The sequence below is a fragment of the Botrytis fragariae genome (genome assembly GCF_013461495.1).
Source record: "Botrytis fragariae strain BVB16 chromosome Unknown tig00000006, whole genome shotgun sequence".
NCBI classification, from domain to species: domain Eukaryota; kingdom Fungi; phylum Ascomycota; class Leotiomycetes; order Helotiales; family Sclerotiniaceae; genus Botrytis; species Botrytis fragariae.
Genome location: NW_023500988.1, coordinates 1,731,193 through 1,748,495, shown reverse-complemented (window position 1 = coordinate 1,748,495; position 17,303 = coordinate 1,731,193). Strand labels below are relative to the sequence as shown.

The 17,303-nt window shown below is 43.0% G+C and overlaps 5 protein-coding genes across 5 annotated transcripts; 4 read left to right on the top strand and 1 right to left on the bottom strand.

Annotated features, from left to right (window-relative positions):
* Positions 1–35: 35 nt before the first annotated feature.
* On the top strand, positions 36–1,977 carry Bfra_001720 (putative transcription factor c2h2 protein; the record flags this gene model as incomplete). The annotated part of the gene is made up of 5 exons (XM_037332145.1): positions 36–221; positions 285–642; positions 692–1,289; positions 1,340–1,430; positions 1,702–1,977. The coding sequence occupies 5 exons, from the start codon at positions 36–38 to the stop codon at positions 1,975–1,977; spliced, it is 1,509 nt and encodes a 502-aa protein (XP_037196299.1).
* Positions 1,978–3,448: 1,471 nt separating this feature from the next.
* Bfra_001719 (putative six-hairpin glycosidase-like protein) lies at positions 3,449–7,384 on the top strand (the record flags this gene model as incomplete). Its single annotated transcript, XM_037332144.1, has 7 exons — positions 3,449–3,719; positions 3,776–4,582; positions 4,644–4,684; positions 4,771–5,382; positions 5,453–5,838; positions 6,628–6,818; positions 6,891–7,384. The coding sequence occupies 7 exons, from the start codon at positions 3,449–3,451 to the stop codon at positions 7,382–7,384; spliced, it is 2,802 nt and encodes a 933-aa protein (XP_037196298.1).
* A 767-nt stretch (positions 7,385–8,151) lies between these two features.
* On the top strand, positions 8,152–9,296 carry Bfra_001718 (putative short-chain dehydrogenase reductase sdr protein; the record flags this gene model as incomplete). The annotated part of the gene is made up of 6 exons (XM_037332143.1): positions 8,152–8,316; positions 8,420–8,496; positions 8,585–8,831; positions 8,886–8,958; positions 9,021–9,090; positions 9,146–9,296. 6 exons carry the CDS (start codon positions 8,152–8,154, stop codon positions 9,294–9,296), a joined length of 783 nt encoding a protein of 260 aa, XP_037196297.1.
* A 1,254-nt stretch (positions 9,297–10,550) lies between these two features.
* On the top strand, positions 10,551–13,292 carry Bfra_001717 (uncharacterized protein; the record flags this gene model as incomplete). Its single annotated transcript, XM_037332142.1, has 5 exons — positions 10,551–10,638; positions 10,718–11,589; positions 11,767–12,194; positions 12,303–12,559; positions 12,613–13,292. The coding sequence occupies 5 exons, from the start codon at positions 10,551–10,553 to the stop codon at positions 13,290–13,292; spliced, it is 2,325 nt and encodes a 774-aa protein (XP_037196296.1).
* Positions 13,293–13,871: 579 nt separating this feature from the next.
* Positions 13,872–14,846, bottom strand: Bfra_001716 (putative transmembrane protein; the record flags this gene model as incomplete). The annotated part of the gene is made up of 1 exon (XM_037332141.1): positions 13,872–14,846. One exon carries the CDS (start codon positions 14,844–14,846, stop codon positions 13,872–13,874), a length of 975 nt encoding a protein of 324 aa, XP_037196295.1.
* Between the last annotated feature and the right edge of the window lie 2,457 nt (positions 14,847–17,303).

Below are 17,303 nucleotides of genomic sequence, written 5' to 3'. Positions count from 1 at the left end.
CAATTACGTTTAACAACAATTAAACTCTCTTCGATATGGCTGCCAAAGACGCAAAGACGGGCGAGCCTGATACCAAGGTAGACTGCAGGCTCTGTAACATCACCTTTAAGGATTGGACTGCCTTCCATAACCACAAATTGACCCACAGTGATCACATCTGTTGTGACATCTGCAGCACAGACTTTCACACCGAGGAAGGTCTGAAGCGTCATCGAACTTTAGTAGGTTAATTTAAATCGGCTTACTGGCGATTCATGGTTGACTGACATCTTGTGAAACTCCAGACTCACCCAAAGGAACAAGATCTCAAGTGTATGGCTTGTGGCAAAAAGTTTATTCGTCTAGGATCTTTAATCAATCACCTTGAACTTGATAGCTGTCGCGCAATCAACCCTGAAGAGAGACATAACCTGGCAGCTAGCAGACGCCAACGTCAACAACTGCACGCAAAATTTAAGGCTAACCTAAAGGAAATTGACGATAATTCTGGCCCAAGAACTAGTAAAAGCCTTCTAGATTCACAGGATATTTCTACAAATTCTATGGAAGTCAAGTCGCTGGCGCCAATTTTCAAGCCACCACCACCAAATTTTGAGAGTGAAATAGTTACCAACTTTGAGTTTGGCGGATGGGAAACTACTAGTAACTCCCCAAACCTTTCTTTTCTTGAAGTGAGCTTACAATCATTTAGTCCTGGAAGAAGATATACCATCGAATACTCTTAACGAAGCGATTATAAATACTACCCCTGCTCCCGTCATGGAATTACAACCAGAGGAGGACTTGATTTGTTTCGGGGAAGTTGACAAAGCCATGAGTATACCATGGGGAGGGTTTTCAAAGAAGGCAACCAAGGAGAAACCAAAGCCCACTGAAGAGGTTCAGTACGAGTATGTCGAAAATTCCTTCCCAGTTGCAATTGCACCTTCCATGAAAGAAGATAATTTCCCACCTTTGCCAAATGGAAGCCAATACAGAGACGCTGGTATGAAAGCTCCAAACTTCATGGATGCGCCACTTGAGGACGCAAAGTTTACTTCCATCTGGGACACTAAGCACATCATTGCGAGTGCCCGAAAAGCCATCCCCCCACCATCTACAGAGGCGCCTGCGGCGACTGATATAGCTACTCGAACTGGTGGACTTCCGCCTCTTCGTATGCGAGCTCTTGTCAAGCCTTTACCTGAGAAGGAGTATGCACTATATGACCCTGAAGACCCTTCTTTCCGTGCACAAAGATACTGGGTTGCGTTCACTCGAAAGTACCAGTGTCCTCACCGATTGTGCAAGTAAGTAGTTCCAATTACCCAATTCAACCTATTCTCTAACATGTTTAAAGGAAAAGTTACGATACTGAAAAAGCCTTCACCCAACATTTACTTTCTGCCGCACACACTTCAGATAATAGACTCATCTGTCCCAATTGCTATGTAAGCACAACAGATTTATTTATTCAATGTTTCCCAATCCCAAACTGTATTTTTTGTAACTTGGCATCACTTTGATTATGGAATGTTTTATACTACATCGCACACTGATTCATTCGCAATTCGTCAAAGTTGTCACAACATTGTTTAGTGTGGCGTCCATTATTCATATTTATCTTCTTCATATTCTGTCAGATCATATTTTCCAAAGTTGGAACCGGATCGGAAGACTATTTAAACGTGTTTTAGTGCGCTGTTACTAACCATTTGATAGAGAGGTTTCGGAACGTACACAGCCCTGACGCAACATTGCGAGTCTCAAGGGGTTCGTTGTAAAATCCGTGAAGCAGTTAATTACGGTAGGGTCGTCAATGATATTACTGCTAGTGTGGCCGATGTTGTAGGTAAGCATGAAGACGAAACAGTAAAGTATACCGTCAAGGAGGAAGGATTTGGAGAGTTGGCCCAGAAGTATAGGGAAGCCGGAGAGAAGAGTGCTAAGAAAAAGGTAAACTATTGGGCAAACCATGATGCGGAGTTTGAGTGGTAAATGTCAAGACGGGCACAGGACGACGGTATTTCGAAGTCCTTTCTTGCTGTGGTGGGTGGAAATTGAAATTTTAGGCTCGCTGGACGTATTCTCACTTTGCCTTGGCTTTTCTTTCTTTCTTTCTTTCTTTCTTTCTTTCTTTCTTTCAAGTAACGCTGAATTTTTCCAGGATTTCATGGCAATTGTTTCAGCTGTCAAAAATCAGATAACTCAGCATAATTAAGATGTTCTAAAGATGCTTTTTGACTTTGGTGTTGAAAGTAAAAAGTAGTATGATGGCTTACTTAGAAAAAGATGTCACCTTCTCGTTTTCTCTCTCAATCGCTCTTCATCAGTAATTTAATGTCCAGGAATCTGATCGCTGTGACCTATAACTTATTTTGGCATCGCTTATAAAGGACGGCAGAATTTCTCTCGTTCTTTATTGTGTGTAGAAGCAGAAAGAGAAGAAACAGAGCTTTTTTGAAAATTGACTTGCTCTTTTTGACATAGAGGTGGGTAGGCTGAACTTCGGGAATGTTTGCTATACGGATACTTCCAGTAATGACTTTTTGTTATCATGAAGTGGTCATGATGAGTTACATACATGAATTCCTGAGCTTTGCGCCCTGGCTGATGATTGATTAAAGAACATTGGAAGTAGACTCTGTCTTTCAGGAGTTGCTCTTATTATTGTAGCTGGCACGAATGCAATGGCAGTTTCATCGTGTACCGTGCTTTATTGTATTACAAACGTTGTTCGATTATATGGAAATCTTCACAGAGAGGGTGGTAGTGCTTCAACTCTATGCAAGAAATTCAAGAACGGTTATTATGTCGGCTTCCACATCGTTGTATCGATTGAATCATGCGTGTAGCTCCATCCGATCCAGATGAAGGATTGCGTAGAGTACTCCCTGGTGGTCTTCGAATTGATGGACCGTCTGTACCATAGGGCGTGTAGCTTGTAACTAGTGATTGATCATTGATACAGCGATGAGATGTTTGCGAACTGTGAGCATACCGACTAGAGGAGTTAATTGTTGGTATTGCCAGTAGTTCAAGAGGAATTGTGGTTGAGGTTGCGAAACATACAATAGGATAGAAGGGAAGTATTTTAAGTTTGACGCATGTTTAATATCCTGGCCTCCAAATTCAACACGATTATCCTCTCTTATATTCAACGATGCGAGTAACTTACTTTGATCGTCCAAGCATTATTTGAGGTTTGAATTTGATCTTGGAATTATGCATTTAGACCTTAACATCCTCACTCGCTTCCGCTAGCAAGGATTGACATGCATATGTAAAATGATATGAGTGATGTGAGTGGTGGAAGAACTAAGGCTCGGGACAATGTTAAGGGTATACATGCATGTGTGACGTCGGTAGTTAGAATCTGGGGTAATTTCTTCTGTCCCTGAAAGAGGAGAATCTATCTATATTTATATCTTTCCCCAATTTCACCAATTGACATGCTACACAAATCAATATGCGTGTTTCAATTATCTTTTCCTCCTGCGTATCTTTTCTGTGGATCGTCAAGGTTGGCGCTCTAATACAAAGACAAGAAATCGTCCAAGCCTATAATGTTTACCGTAACGCTAGTTCTGCAACTACACCTCTGCAAGTTGGCAATGGTAACTTTGCCTTCGGTGTCGATGTGACAGGGCTCCAGACCTTCCGTCCTTTTGCGACCATGTCGACATGGGGTTGGCATAACTTCAGTTTGCCGACGACTCCGAATCAAACATCTGTGGAAGGTAGGGCCTAGTTACTGATTGATCTTGTTGAGATACTAGTTGTTAACAAATTAAAGACTTTACCGGTTTGGACTGGTGGTCCCATGGACGGCTTGTGAACTATGATCAGCCCAATCCAGCTGAGGCTGATATATCAAACTGGCTAATCCAGAATCCTCAACGGTTGAATTTGGGTAATATTGGTTTTTGGTTTGCGAACGCGAATGTTACGGAAGGTGACCTGGAGAAGAAAAGTCAGGTTCTCGATTTATGGAACGGCGTAATCACTTCAACGTTTCTGTACAATGGCAGCCAAGTCCGTATTGAGGTATCGGCGGCGTCAGACGCTGATATTGTCATAATCAATGTGGAGTCTGAACTGCTTAGTATCGGCTCTTTGGGTTTGTTTTTCGACTTTCCATATTCAGATGTGAATAAATTCGATGCGCCATTTGTAGGCGTGTGGAATGCCAGCAGTAAACACTCTACATTTCTTGATAGTGCGGACAACGAGGCCGCTATACAACATACTTTAGACGATACTAGCTACTGTTTTACCGCGAGATGGGAAGGCAAAGGTCAGGTGTCGGGTCCGAAGGAAGGCACGCATAGATACTTTCTCACAACTCCGGGCTCCAGCAATCTGAAAATGACAGCGACGTTCTCGGATGAGGCAAGCTGTGGAAAAGCTAGAACTACGAGTGTGCCATCTGTAGCTGATCTTACTGATAGCTCCAAGACGTGGTGGAAGACTTATTGGGAATCAGGGGCATTCATTGACTTGAGTTCTGTTGACTCCACAAATGCAACTGAGCTCCAACGACGAACTATTCTATCTCAATACCTGTTGGCGGTCAATTCGGCGTCAGATTTTCCTCCCCAAGGTATGTGATCTAGACTAGGATCGAGATGAAATTTTCTCCGAAGTTTTACTGACTGTCTTAGAATCTGGTCTTGTGAATAATGGGTGGTATGGAAAATTCCACGTTCGTATTCCCAATTCATTTCGTTTTTATTTTTCTATGATGAGCGTAGTTTGGCTCGGAACGATGGCTAAGAATCATGCGTGTAGCTCGAGATGGTCTTCTGGCATCTGATGCATTTTGCTCGATGGAATCATTTCGACCTTCTTTGGCGAAGCATGCCAGGAATGTACGAGCAGTTCCTCGAATCTTCACTCGACAGGGCCAGACTTCAAGGATATGAAGGCGCCCGCTGGGGGAAAATGACCGACCCGACCGGCCGTAGCGCTCCTGGGGGAATCAACTCTCTTTTGATCTGGCAGCAACCGCATCCGATGTACTTTGCCGAGATCGAATACCGATCGTTCCCAAATGAAACGACACTTGAAAGGTGGGATGGGGTATTGACAGCTGCAGCAGACTTCATGGCATCATTCGCGTGGTATAATGCCACTACGGGAGTCTATGATTTGGGTCCACCAATGTATCCCGTCTCTGAGAATACTAATCCAAATGCGACAATCAACCCAACCTTTGAGCTGGCGTACTGGAGATTTGGTCTTGATGTAGCTATGAGCTGGAAAGAGCGTCAGGGGAAGTCTATCCCTGAGAATTGGAAGAACGTGCGGGAAAATCTTGCTCCCCTGCCCATCGTCAACGACACATACCCCGTGTACGAGGGTATTCCCAATATGTGGACAGACAACGAAACAACATCTGATGTAAGTGGTCTTATAATTACATGATCTATACACCCAAAACTACAAATTGCTAACCCTGACCCAATGACAGCATCCAGCAATGGCCGGTATATATGGATGGCTCCCACCCCCTAGCTCTTCTCCCCTCAATATGACCATTGTTAGTAACACTGCCTCCAAAATCCACTCCCTTTGGGATTTAGAAGATTCATATGGTTGGGACTTTGCTCTACTGGCCATGAATTCTCTTCGTCTAGGCGACACAGACCAAGCAATAGAGTACCTGTTACATCCCATCTTTCAATTCGATGACGCTGGATATCCCGTAGGAGGATCCCGCGTGCCGACTCCGTACTTCCCGAACGCGGGGGGATTAATGCTTGCAATGGCAATGATGGCAGGGGGCTGGGATGGTGAGCCTGGAACGCATTTTCCCGAGGATTGGGATGTCAAAGTGGAGGGATTTGTGCCGGGCTTGTAGGCAAGTAAGTTAAGACGGATGAAAATGTTACGAACATTAGGTACAGTGAAGATTATGGTGAGCAGTACAAAACCTAGTTCTCAATGGCCTTATCCATTTTGAGAAATCTGCATTATAGGAGAAGCAAAGCTTGGCTCATTCGCCTTTGGCTATGTCTCTCTCGCAAGGTATTTTATTTTTGGTGACCAAAGTTCCCTGAAAATGGTGAAGAGCTGACCGAGAAACCAACCAGAGACTTTGCAATACCATTGGAGGCCATCAGTAAGCGAAGTAAAGCTTCATGAGAATAGTTGCTGGAAGACTTCTCAGTGATGAAATTCTGTCTGTCAAGCCACCATCACAAGCCATCATCACAAGCCACACTCATGATTAATCATCAGATTCCAGAAATTCTGAGATACTTCCATAGCCGACCTACTTGTTACCTAAGTACGCAACATCGCAATCCTTACAAATATCCTCCCAACGACCTCGGTGCGGAACTCTCATAAATTAAAAAAAACACGTTAATAATCCCATCGAATCATCATGCTTCGTAATTGCCTACTCTACGGGTCGGCATGTACGAACGGGATACCGACCAATTTGGCTGGGTCACCGTTCGATTTCTTGATTTCTAATCGTACTCATCATCGTGAATAGTAATCATCGGCTTCCTCATTCTGACCCTTGCTTCTTTTGGTGCATCATGTGTTGATTTTCTTCGCAGTATTTGTGGTTACTTTGTTTGTTCTTTCTATTTCCATCTTCTTTCATCTCATATTCTATCACAATCTGATGTTCAGAGCGACGTTGCCCAGAATGACTAAATTTGATATTGCGATTGTTTCCGACACCGTCTGCCCGTGGTGTTATGTTGGAAAGCAAAAACTCGAGCAAGGAATCACGGCATACAAACAACGACATCCTGATTCCAATGATACATTTAGTATCTCATGGCATCCATTTTACCTTGCTCCAGAAGCGCCTACAACGGGTAAGTAACTGCTCTTTTTTTAATACACATTTTTTGCCAATTAGATGTTCTGAGATTGATTGTCATGGATAGGTGTGGATAAACGAGCATGGTACCTTGCTCGCTTTGGGGAAGAGAGAATGACGGCAGCTTTTGGCCGACTTTCTGAAATTGGAAAAGATGTCGGTATCGACTTTAAGTTTGGAGGAAAGACGGGAGCTACGAGAACCAGTCATCGCCTTATTCAATTGGGAAAGACAAAGTCGCCAGCTATGCAAACGAAAGTAGTGGAATCATTATTCAAATCGTATTTTGAAGAAGAAGGCGATATTACGAGTCATGAAGTGTTACGTAATGCCGCAGTACGAGCTGGTTTGGACGAGAAGGAAGTCAACGAATGGTTGGAGAGTGAGAAGGGGGGAGTAGAGGTTGATAGGGAGGTTGAAGAGGCGAGGAGAAATTCGATTAGCGGGGTACCGAATTTCACTATCCAGGGAAAATATGAGATTGGGGGTGCCCAGGACTCTGCAGTATTCTTGAGGTTGTTTGAGAAGATCAAGGAGATGGAGGAATCGTCGAAAGCTTAGGCAAAATGTAGCTGGGAACACTAATAAAAAGGATTAGGAAACTTAGTTGTTCATACTCATGGCAAGCTTACTAGCTTAACAATGAATGGTGTTGACACAAGTTTCTGCAAGATCGTGAATCAGCCACAACTATCCACATAATTGTCAGCCACAGCCAGGCCACATCTGTGTCTCGCGCGGTCCTTTGACAAGAACACCTCGAATATCAATTCCAAGCAAGATGAAGTCAGATCCAGGATTCTCCGTGACACTGCCCCCTAACTAATTGAACCGCGATTCTATAATGCAGTCGGTGATGGTCCAGTACGCCAAGTCTTCAAAGACGGAAATGAGCTCCACAACATCGTGAGGTGAATTGGAATATCATTTCCTGCTTTCTTCCGTGGGGTTATCGAGATAGGGGGTTTGTTTTCATTTCTATACGTTCATACGGTCTAGCCATTCGATCGACCCATTGACCGGTAGTTTCATGAGTATCGATATGTCCTGAGATCTGGGTGAAGCTCCGCTCGAGCATATTCGTGTAAGTAGTCAGCCAATAAAGCTCAGGTGGCTTATTAACAACCTCCGGCTGTTGAATCTCGGTACTTACTTAACCTCCGTGAATCGTCTACATCTTCAAAGTGAAGTTCAGACCACAGTAGTATCGACAATACTTTTACATAAATACCTCCCAGATTTGAAAATCAACAAGTCAAAATTCATCAAACTAGAATCAAACAATCAGCGATATTTGAGCAAAATCATTAACATTACAACTAAGCAACATGGTTGACGGGCAAGGGTCTAATAAGGTAGCCATCGTGACGGGATGCGCAAGTGGGATGGGGCTCGAGACAACGCGGTTGTTTTTGAGCCATCAGTACAAGGTATTAGGTGTCGATGTGAGCGAGATGGATCATACTCTGTTGAATAAGGAGAACCAAGAGATGGTGAGTGTATATTGATTGAAGCTTTTGAACGCTATACTATTTTTCGGGGGCGTGGAACTTATGGGAGAAAGAATATCAGATACTGACATGGGAATTTGAGTAGTTCCAATTCCATAGAGGAGACCTGAGCAAAGATGGAGAGTGCGATGAGCTTGTGAAGATCTGTGTTGCTCGATTTGGGTAGGTGCTCTTCTTTTTCGGTGGGCTTGAACTATCAACCACATGCATACATTCAACCCGCTTTCAAAGACACTAAAAGAACCTCTAGCGATACCATTGACGTTCTGGCCAATGTAGCTGGTGTGATGGACTCAATGGCCTCAGCCGACAAGGTCACGGATGGTGATTGGGATCGTGTCATTGCAATCAATCTCACGGCTCCTACGAAACTAATCAGGGCTGTTCTACCTTTCATGAGAGCTAAGAAGAATGGTGTCATTATAAATATATGTAGTAAAGCTTCATTGAGTGGTGCTGCGGCAGGAGTTGCTTATACAGCTTCTAAGCATGGATTGGTTCGTAGTATTCCGGTTAAGAAGCGTGAGTTCTGGGAGCTAATGATGCTATAGTTGGGTGTGACCAAGAATACTGCATTCAGATTTAGGGATGAGGGTATCAGATGCAATGCTGTTTGTCCTGGAGGTCAGAACCGACTTCTTCCAAAGATACAATACTTTTGTAACACTCACTAACGCATATCACAGGTGTAATGACCAACATGGGCAGCTCGATGAACATGGAAACCCTTGATCAAGAAGCGGCCGCTGTATGGGGGTAAGATTTTTCTGGGCCAGTCGTTCTCCTGTCTTTCTTATTGACAACATTATAGACCAGTTCTCGCTTTGCACATAAAGCCTGGCGAAATGCCCAATGTTGCCGTTTCGGCAATCGCTGAAACAATTTTGTTCCTTGCAAGCGACGGAGCGAAGTCTATCAACGGTGTTGCACTTCCTATTGACAATGCTTGGAGTACGATCTAACCAATTTGTAATTTTTAAATCGCTAGAGTTTTTCGGGATAAAAAGTTGAGGGATATATTATAGAAGAACAGCAATGTATAATTAAAGCATTACTTGCCACTGAATGAAGTGGGTTGGTTCTATGCCCTCGCTATGGCTTACTTTCGTCAACTTTTTGGTCAAGACTCAACGGAAAACTATGCTGCAGTATTTTTTGAAGCATGTTTGTTTCTTTGATCATGTAGTATGCATGTGTATACCCTACCTGTCAAGGATACAGAAGACATATCTATAAATCGCGTGTTTTCTTAACAATCAGTTCTTTGCTACCTCTTCTTCACTTCTTGGATGCCATGTAAACACTATCTCTTTGCATGCAATCTAATATCAGATCTCTGGAATTTGAAGGAAAATCAAAAGTTGATTTATTCTAAGACCGTCCAATTAATAAGTCTATGCAATGCAAAGACATGGTGATTGACTATGGGGCACGGAAGACCATGAACGTTGAGACTGCTTCTAAAAGGCTTGAAATTACATGCATTGTCAGATTCACTTTTCTATGAACCGTAAACAGACCCACTAATCTCGCAAGTGCTCTTAGAATCCTTCCAGTCACTGTGTCAACGTCGTCGCTTATCCTGTGGCGGCTATCATCACCGCGTCAAAAGAATAACCTCACACTCTACTCTACCTCCAACACAGAATGTTGGCAAAAGAAAAGACTACATGCACTGTACCTAGTATAAAAAGGGCAAAAGAAATAACACACTTACATTGATGATTAGCACGAATTAGGGTTAGTGGGGTATAGCAACAGCTTTGTAGCAAGTTATGGGTATAGCAAAGATTGTATAGCAAAGTCGGCCACTTGACCGTTGAACCAAACCACCACTTGGTGATTTGGTTCGAGGTTAATGACATTGTTTGGGGCTATATTGGAAAGAAGCGAAAGTGAATATGGAGGGGTTGGGTTTGATTGGGTGATGGACTCTCGTCGCATCTATTCCTTCACTTTCGGGCCCGTATTGATCCGTCTTTTGGAAAGCGGTAAGATGACACGCCGTATGGCATCCTCAAGAACTTTTTGCTAGATCTTGTAGCCTCTTCCTAACATTTGGTTACACGTATTGCCCTTTAGAAGCACGTGCAATAACCCTCTTCTAGTCGTATATCTACTTTGCATGACTTGAGTCATTTCTTTGCACGCCAAATCTCTCTTCTCTCCATATCCACAAATACCGCACACAAATAGCTTGTATTCACGTTGCCCAAATGCCTGGAGATGGAGATGAAGTACCGCGTCTCCTTCGAGATCGTCATATAAAAGCTGTTAGAGATAAGTTTCATCAGCCACCAACAGGTATGTTCCTTTTTTATATTTCTTAGTTCTGCATCATTCATTATCATTTAAAAATCAAGAACTAACAAAGTCAAATCAGTCAATGAACTACGAGCTATCGATGCACTTCCACTTGAATTTCGAAAAAACCTCAACGACACCTCTCCAAATGGTCAAAGAATTTACGAATTTTTGAGAGTATTTGAGAAGACTGGCTATGTTGAAGGACTTGAAGAAGCTGGGAGACTCCTATGGGCTCAGATATTTGCGGAACCAGATTTCAGCCAGGAGCCTAGGAGGGAACCATTTTCAGCCGTCAGGATTATTGCGGCATGTGGGATCAGTGAAGTTAAATACAGGTCCAGTCAACATCCTACAAGAATACCGAAAGAAGAACCCTTACAATGGAGGTCTGCAGAGAAAGTGATTTCCATCAATGCTACGTCAAATGCTTTTGCTGGATCTCCTCAGAAGCCTTGGATGACAAGGGGTATTTCGATTTCACCAACTCCTCGACGTGCTAGTATTTCATCAGTTGAGAATGACAATAAAAACGAGTCTGCTAGTTATCACTCCCAATCTCCCGATGCACAACCATTCTCATTACGATTTGCACAGTTTGGTCAGCAACCTCAGAATCACACATCTACATTTACCACCGCGGTTCCTGGATGTCCGCCAAACACCAACGGTGGAGGTGTTTATACGCCATGGCCATTGCATCAAAAAGGTCAAGAACATCAATACGCAAGCCCATATTCTACCCAAGCCTCTACAACTTCTATGCCGTATGTCCCGAAAAGAAGAGAACCAGCACGGGACATGATTTCCCGTGCCAATATCCCTTCAAATATTGATGGTGAATCAAGAGTCCCAGTACAGCAACAAAGTTTCAATTCCAATTACACTCCAAATTGGAAGAGTGAATCGACAGATAGTAACACATCAATGGGAAATTCTCTCCATGCCCATGTATTTCATCAATCATATCCCTCCGCAACCTTGGAAACACATGCGTTCGGTCAAACTACGTTCTCAGACTCAACACCTCAAAACTCCCCCTGAGGATATCGAGCTTCCATTATGTCGCTTCCTGGAAATTATTCTGGATACTCCCCTCTTCCTTCCACAAACCAAAATCCTCTACAGCCATTTAATGACGCAGGCTATCAAAAAAGACATATTACAAGCTCAACTGGCAATAAATATGACCCTACGAGTCCTCACTTCCATCCTGCAATATCAGCTGGGGGACAACAACTCTATCTCTTACGCAAAGAAGAAGAGGAAAATGAGCTTGCTCGCATAACTTCGAATACCCACCACTCGCTATCAACACTGCGTGATAATCAGGGAGATCAGCAAACTGAATCGAGCTCTACAGTAGTAGCTGCTAATGCACTATCAATTATATCCACTACTGGTCATAGAACCCAACTTGCCACACCAAATTCTTCTTCGCAGCAAAGTCCTTCGTCTGATACTTCTGCTGTAGCACCAGGCCAATCGAGTAACAACCCATTTTTCATTCGTGACGATATGGGGTTTATACGTACGTTTCAACCTGAATCTGGTTTGTAGTGGAAACACCCACCCTCGACATTAAGTTTACAAGAAATTACAGATGAAGACATAAATTTCGTTCCAGATAATCTACTACCGATGAGTTTCTGAAGAATCACCAGATCTATCTCTAGTTCCACCACTACGCCAATTGTGCCTTCGCCCAAAACCATAAAAGGCAGAACCGCCTTTCCAGATGTGGCCGGTCCTCAATTTGGAATTTCGATTCCCGAAAACCCACTGCCCGGTACAATCTTCAGCACTAGAACCCAATATGCCCACTCGGTTCACAACGCCAAGAAGAATAGCACGAAGAAAGAATTCATTCCTACAGCTACAGTTTTTGCTCAACTAGATGGAACATCAGATTCTGCATCAAGTATTAAGATCTAATTAATTATTTTAGACTACCCACTAAATATTTACATTTAGATACCGACGTTCAAGCACATTACATTCCAGATTTACCACCACAACAAGAATCTTTCTACTCGATCGCCTCCCCACACCGCTCCATCGAACTCATCCATTTCGACCCCATGAAAGATTATGACAAAGACGACGATGCGTATACAGAAGACCCGATCTCTGTCTCCCGGGTCTCCATCTCCCATCCCGCTCAACCCCCATACAATCTCTTTCATCCCATTCCAACCCGTCCTTCACCGCCACCACCCCATCTTCGTCTCCACACCCCAGAGTATCTCCTCTTCCCACCCACAGCCGCTTCATCCTCCAAGCAAATCTGGCCACCACCTCGCCCCGAAATAGATGGCTACCATCAATACACCTTCGTACGCGACCGCATCTCCTTCAACATGAAAGCCAAACGTCGCACCGAAATCGACCTCGATACAGGGGAATATCGATATGGTATGGATAGTAAGGAGACGAGTCGGGGATATAAAATGGATGGGACGCGTATCCGGACTAGTTCGCGATATTTTCATAAGAAGAGGATTGCGAAGAGATCGAAGGAGAAGGTGGAGGAAGAGAGGGTGGATGAGATTGTGAGGAAGGTGGAGAGTGTGGATAAGAGGGTTGAGGAGATGAGGAGGGAAGAGAGAGATGCGTTATTGGGGTTGTTGGGTGGTGGGTTCTTGCCTCTGTGAAAGGGTTTGGGTTTTTGGGTTTCGTTGAATCATATTTGATAGATGTCTCTCATGTATGCGCCCTAGGTTTTCCTCCGTGGAGAGAACTTTTCTTGGTCACGTTAGATACCCAGTAGTGATGATTAATGAATTAATTAACGAACAAATAGATGAGAGTAAAACGTGAAACATACAGGTCAGTATGTTTTGGAATACCATTCCTCCATGTCAGTATCAAATCTTTGTTTCGGTGTATGAAATTAGGTTCAGGAGAACGATCTAGAAGAGTATGTGGGAATGGTCAAGTCTTGCATTTTGATTGCTATTTTGGTCTTGTTGGACTTCTCAATATCACACATTCAACTTGGTATGCAACCCGAGCAGCCACTCACATACATTGAGGATTTGAAATGCTAATTAAGGGATACTATAAAATATACAGTCTATAGAGAAATGAGATATATACGAAGAAATCTTCAACTATTTCACAGACCGATAACATCAAACCAAACCATCTTTTCCAACACCAACGCTAAAAACATAATGACATGAACAGACTCAAACAGCTCCCTCGGACTCCCTCCCCTAACTCACCACTCTTTATTTTTGAACATAATGCTGCATCTCCACATCTGCCTTCTTCTCTGGTATGAATGCCATTACCAACCTCCCAATAATCGTCTTCTTCGCAATCCTCAACACTACATTTTCTGCTCCTGCTTTTTGATTCTGTTGTTGTGTTCTTTTCTGCTGGTTTTGTCGACCAAGCGGTTCCTCACTTTCCGAAGTCCCTGAAACCCGTTGGATCTCCGTATCTGCAACCACGTCTTTAGATTTAACTTTCAATGTGACTCCAATTGCCAAATAGACAACCACAATGACCAATTCTTCAAGCAGGTCCATACATAACAAAATCGAGACGCTTCCACTGAAAGCATTGAATTTCGTAGAGTGTGTCACGAATGTCGAAAGAACGGAATACAAGAGTCGAACAAACAGGAATGGCAACGCGATGGCAATTCCCAACAAAATCCTCTTCTCCCCACCTTCCGCATGTGAGATTGAGAAACTGATGAGTATTGTGGTGGCTATAATTGCCACGAATGAAACAATAAACAAGACGTTAGAAACTTTGCTTTCGGTTCCCGGCACCCATTTCCCAGTCGAAGTGTAGGTATCACTTGCATTAAGTCCACCCACAATACCAAGTATCAAGCCGACCAATGTAAGTATCTCGATGAGTTTCAGCATGCGAGGTTGGATGAGTGTGTGGGTATTTCGATTGATGCTGTCTAAAACGCGACTTAAGAGTCCCAATGTAGTGAGTATCAAAGGCGATAAGCCGATGTTTTGCAGGATGAGTGCGCCGGTGTAGAGGGATACCGAAGGAGAAGATATGGCGGCGAGAGACATGCAGGGACCGATGATTCGAGCGAGACAGAAGATTATGAGGAAGTACCAGCCTGCACTGCGGCCGAATCCATGACGAAAAGCGAGGAAGACGGAGAGGAAGAGGGAAGGGATATAGACGATCAGTTCACCAATTCCAACACCGTTGCGATAGGTAATGGTCATGGTCTGTCTTTTGTGTCGACGAAATGCTAGGTCAAGAAAAGGGGTATATAACTTTCGACTAGAGTTTGTGTAGTGGAAAGTAGAAAAGAGATTACTCTGTTGTAAATTCTTGATTTAAAGTGAAGACTCGAAAAGCTTGAACTACAGCTGATTGATTGATGTGGAAGGAATGAACAAACAACATATTAACAAGAAGTCCCAAACAATATATACTCTCCCATCCTCGATATCTCTTCTTACCTGATCTGGTTCATCCCAGACTTCGATACTCATCAAACACCCGAAAAGTAAAGTTTCTACCACCAACTTAACAATTCCCTCATTGAGAAAACCCTATAGACCCATGGTAAGGCTGGAAACTAATCCTAATTAGGCATGCATGTAGTTGAAAACGTGGCTGACATGAGAGTAAGCTCAGCCCCCGATGATTAAGCTTTCGGCTAACGACCATACACATGGATTTGCAGATCAACTTCGTGCTATTTCAGATTGGGAATGCACTGAGTTTGTTGTCAGTGGCTATGTACATGTGGAAGAAAAAGGGAGAATTTCGAGTTTCGTAATTGATCCTCTGTGCCAGCGGGAGAATGAACTCTGGCTGATTGAAGAATAAATGACAAGGGTGAGACAGAAGTGAGAGAGGAGAAAAGCTGTAGAACTGGTCAATTGACGTCTTCGAATATATATATATGGGAACTACTTATTCAATTAATTCTCATACTCATTCTCTCGGTAGGAGTCGTCTAGATAGAGTTTTCATAAGCCTTATATTGTAATTAGGCAGAAAGAAGCCTAGACAATACTTGCCAGCGATAACAATTTACTACCTTGCATGCCATTCAATGACGTGCTTTCGGATTAGAATGTATACATAAATTCCTACCGTATATCAACAAGTATTGGAAGATTTTCTATTGATATGATTCTAGTTTAGTAGATCTTATTTTCTCTGTAATATGTACCATGAACCGGACTGAAACGTTAATCCTGTTGTCACCGAACACAAAATCGGTATGAATCTTTTTATCGCCACAGAAGTCGAAAAAAGAGACGTAGTGACCTCTTTCTATGTTCGTTTGCAGAATACTGAGAGGACGAAATTTATTTGTGCCTCAGAGTTGCTCTGTAGAGTGGGTTTGTAAACATACAAATCGATCTTGAATGGATCGTCGAATCTAATTTTTGATATACAATCTTTATGGTCAAGCAGAAAGATTTAACCTCGAGCTTTACCAATAAGCTACTCGAATCGATAAATTGACAAGGGGATAGCTTTCCTGTATTTGCGAGTTGTTGTCTGAAGAATTTGAGCATGGATTTTTGGGGTTTGGATACCAGTTTTCTATGTCAACTAATAAGTACATCGACAGTAGGGATAATTTCGAGACTGAGATAAAATTCGCTCAGCTTGGTGCTATTCAAAAGGAGCCGTGTGAGCCTAAAAGAAGATCTTGAAATGTGCAGATACGCCCAGCGTTGTTGCTGTGTGAAGAGATCAAGCTCTGGTCCTCGTCATCAAGAGGCTATTCCCTTGTCTAGGCCAATCTCGACGAAGCAAATCGATCAAAAAAGGAAGCCGTAATCGCACTGCAACCGGATAGTTAAGAATATATGGTATTGTTCTTTGTAAAGAGAATAGTATCCAAATTTGAATCCTGCTGGTGTCAAAACCAATATTCGGAGACTAAGAGCCCAAAGTATACAATAGCGGGATTGTTGAATTATCTCAGCAAGGAAATAGTTGGTTGCTGGAACTACGAGCTCTTTCAAGAGATCATTCTTGACAGATGGTGATGAGTGCAAAAAATGTGTCGAAATTTTGAGGAATAAAAGAAAGAAAAGAAACGACTCGAAGAGCTGTAGCGGCTTTGAGAGAGATGACTGGTAATTTGGAGGCAAAATGCACATGGTACATGGTGTCTAGAGACACCCACCGCCGAAATCGAAATAGTATATAAGCCACTTTTTGAAGTCTATATAGCTATAGATGATGAGGCTTGCATACATTCGTCGTGTGAAGACGTAAACCGAATTTTCAGCTGCTGCATTTTGGAATGGATCATTCGATATCATATTGCCTTGAAGGATATCATATTGCCTTGAAGGATATCTTTGCCCGCTTCGATATCCGGCCTTAACGGATATAAGAATATTGAAGTCATCCCAAGTAAGCATCCTCACCAAGCAACATCAGATGAAGCAATCCTTTGGGCCCTCTTTCATGTGATAAATAGGCAGACATTATCGTCGTGAGTTGAATGAACCCCGAGGTGCATCTCTACATGCACGGAATTCGGGACTCTTGCCAATGATATCCCGAAAGTTATCGGGTCATTGCGCTCAGCGGCCACTGCATTGATTCCATTGCTGCATTTACCGTATGATATGGATCCAATACAAAATGTACCTCAGCGAGCTCCGTGTGACATCGTTGTAGAAAGGATAGTCAAAAAAAGA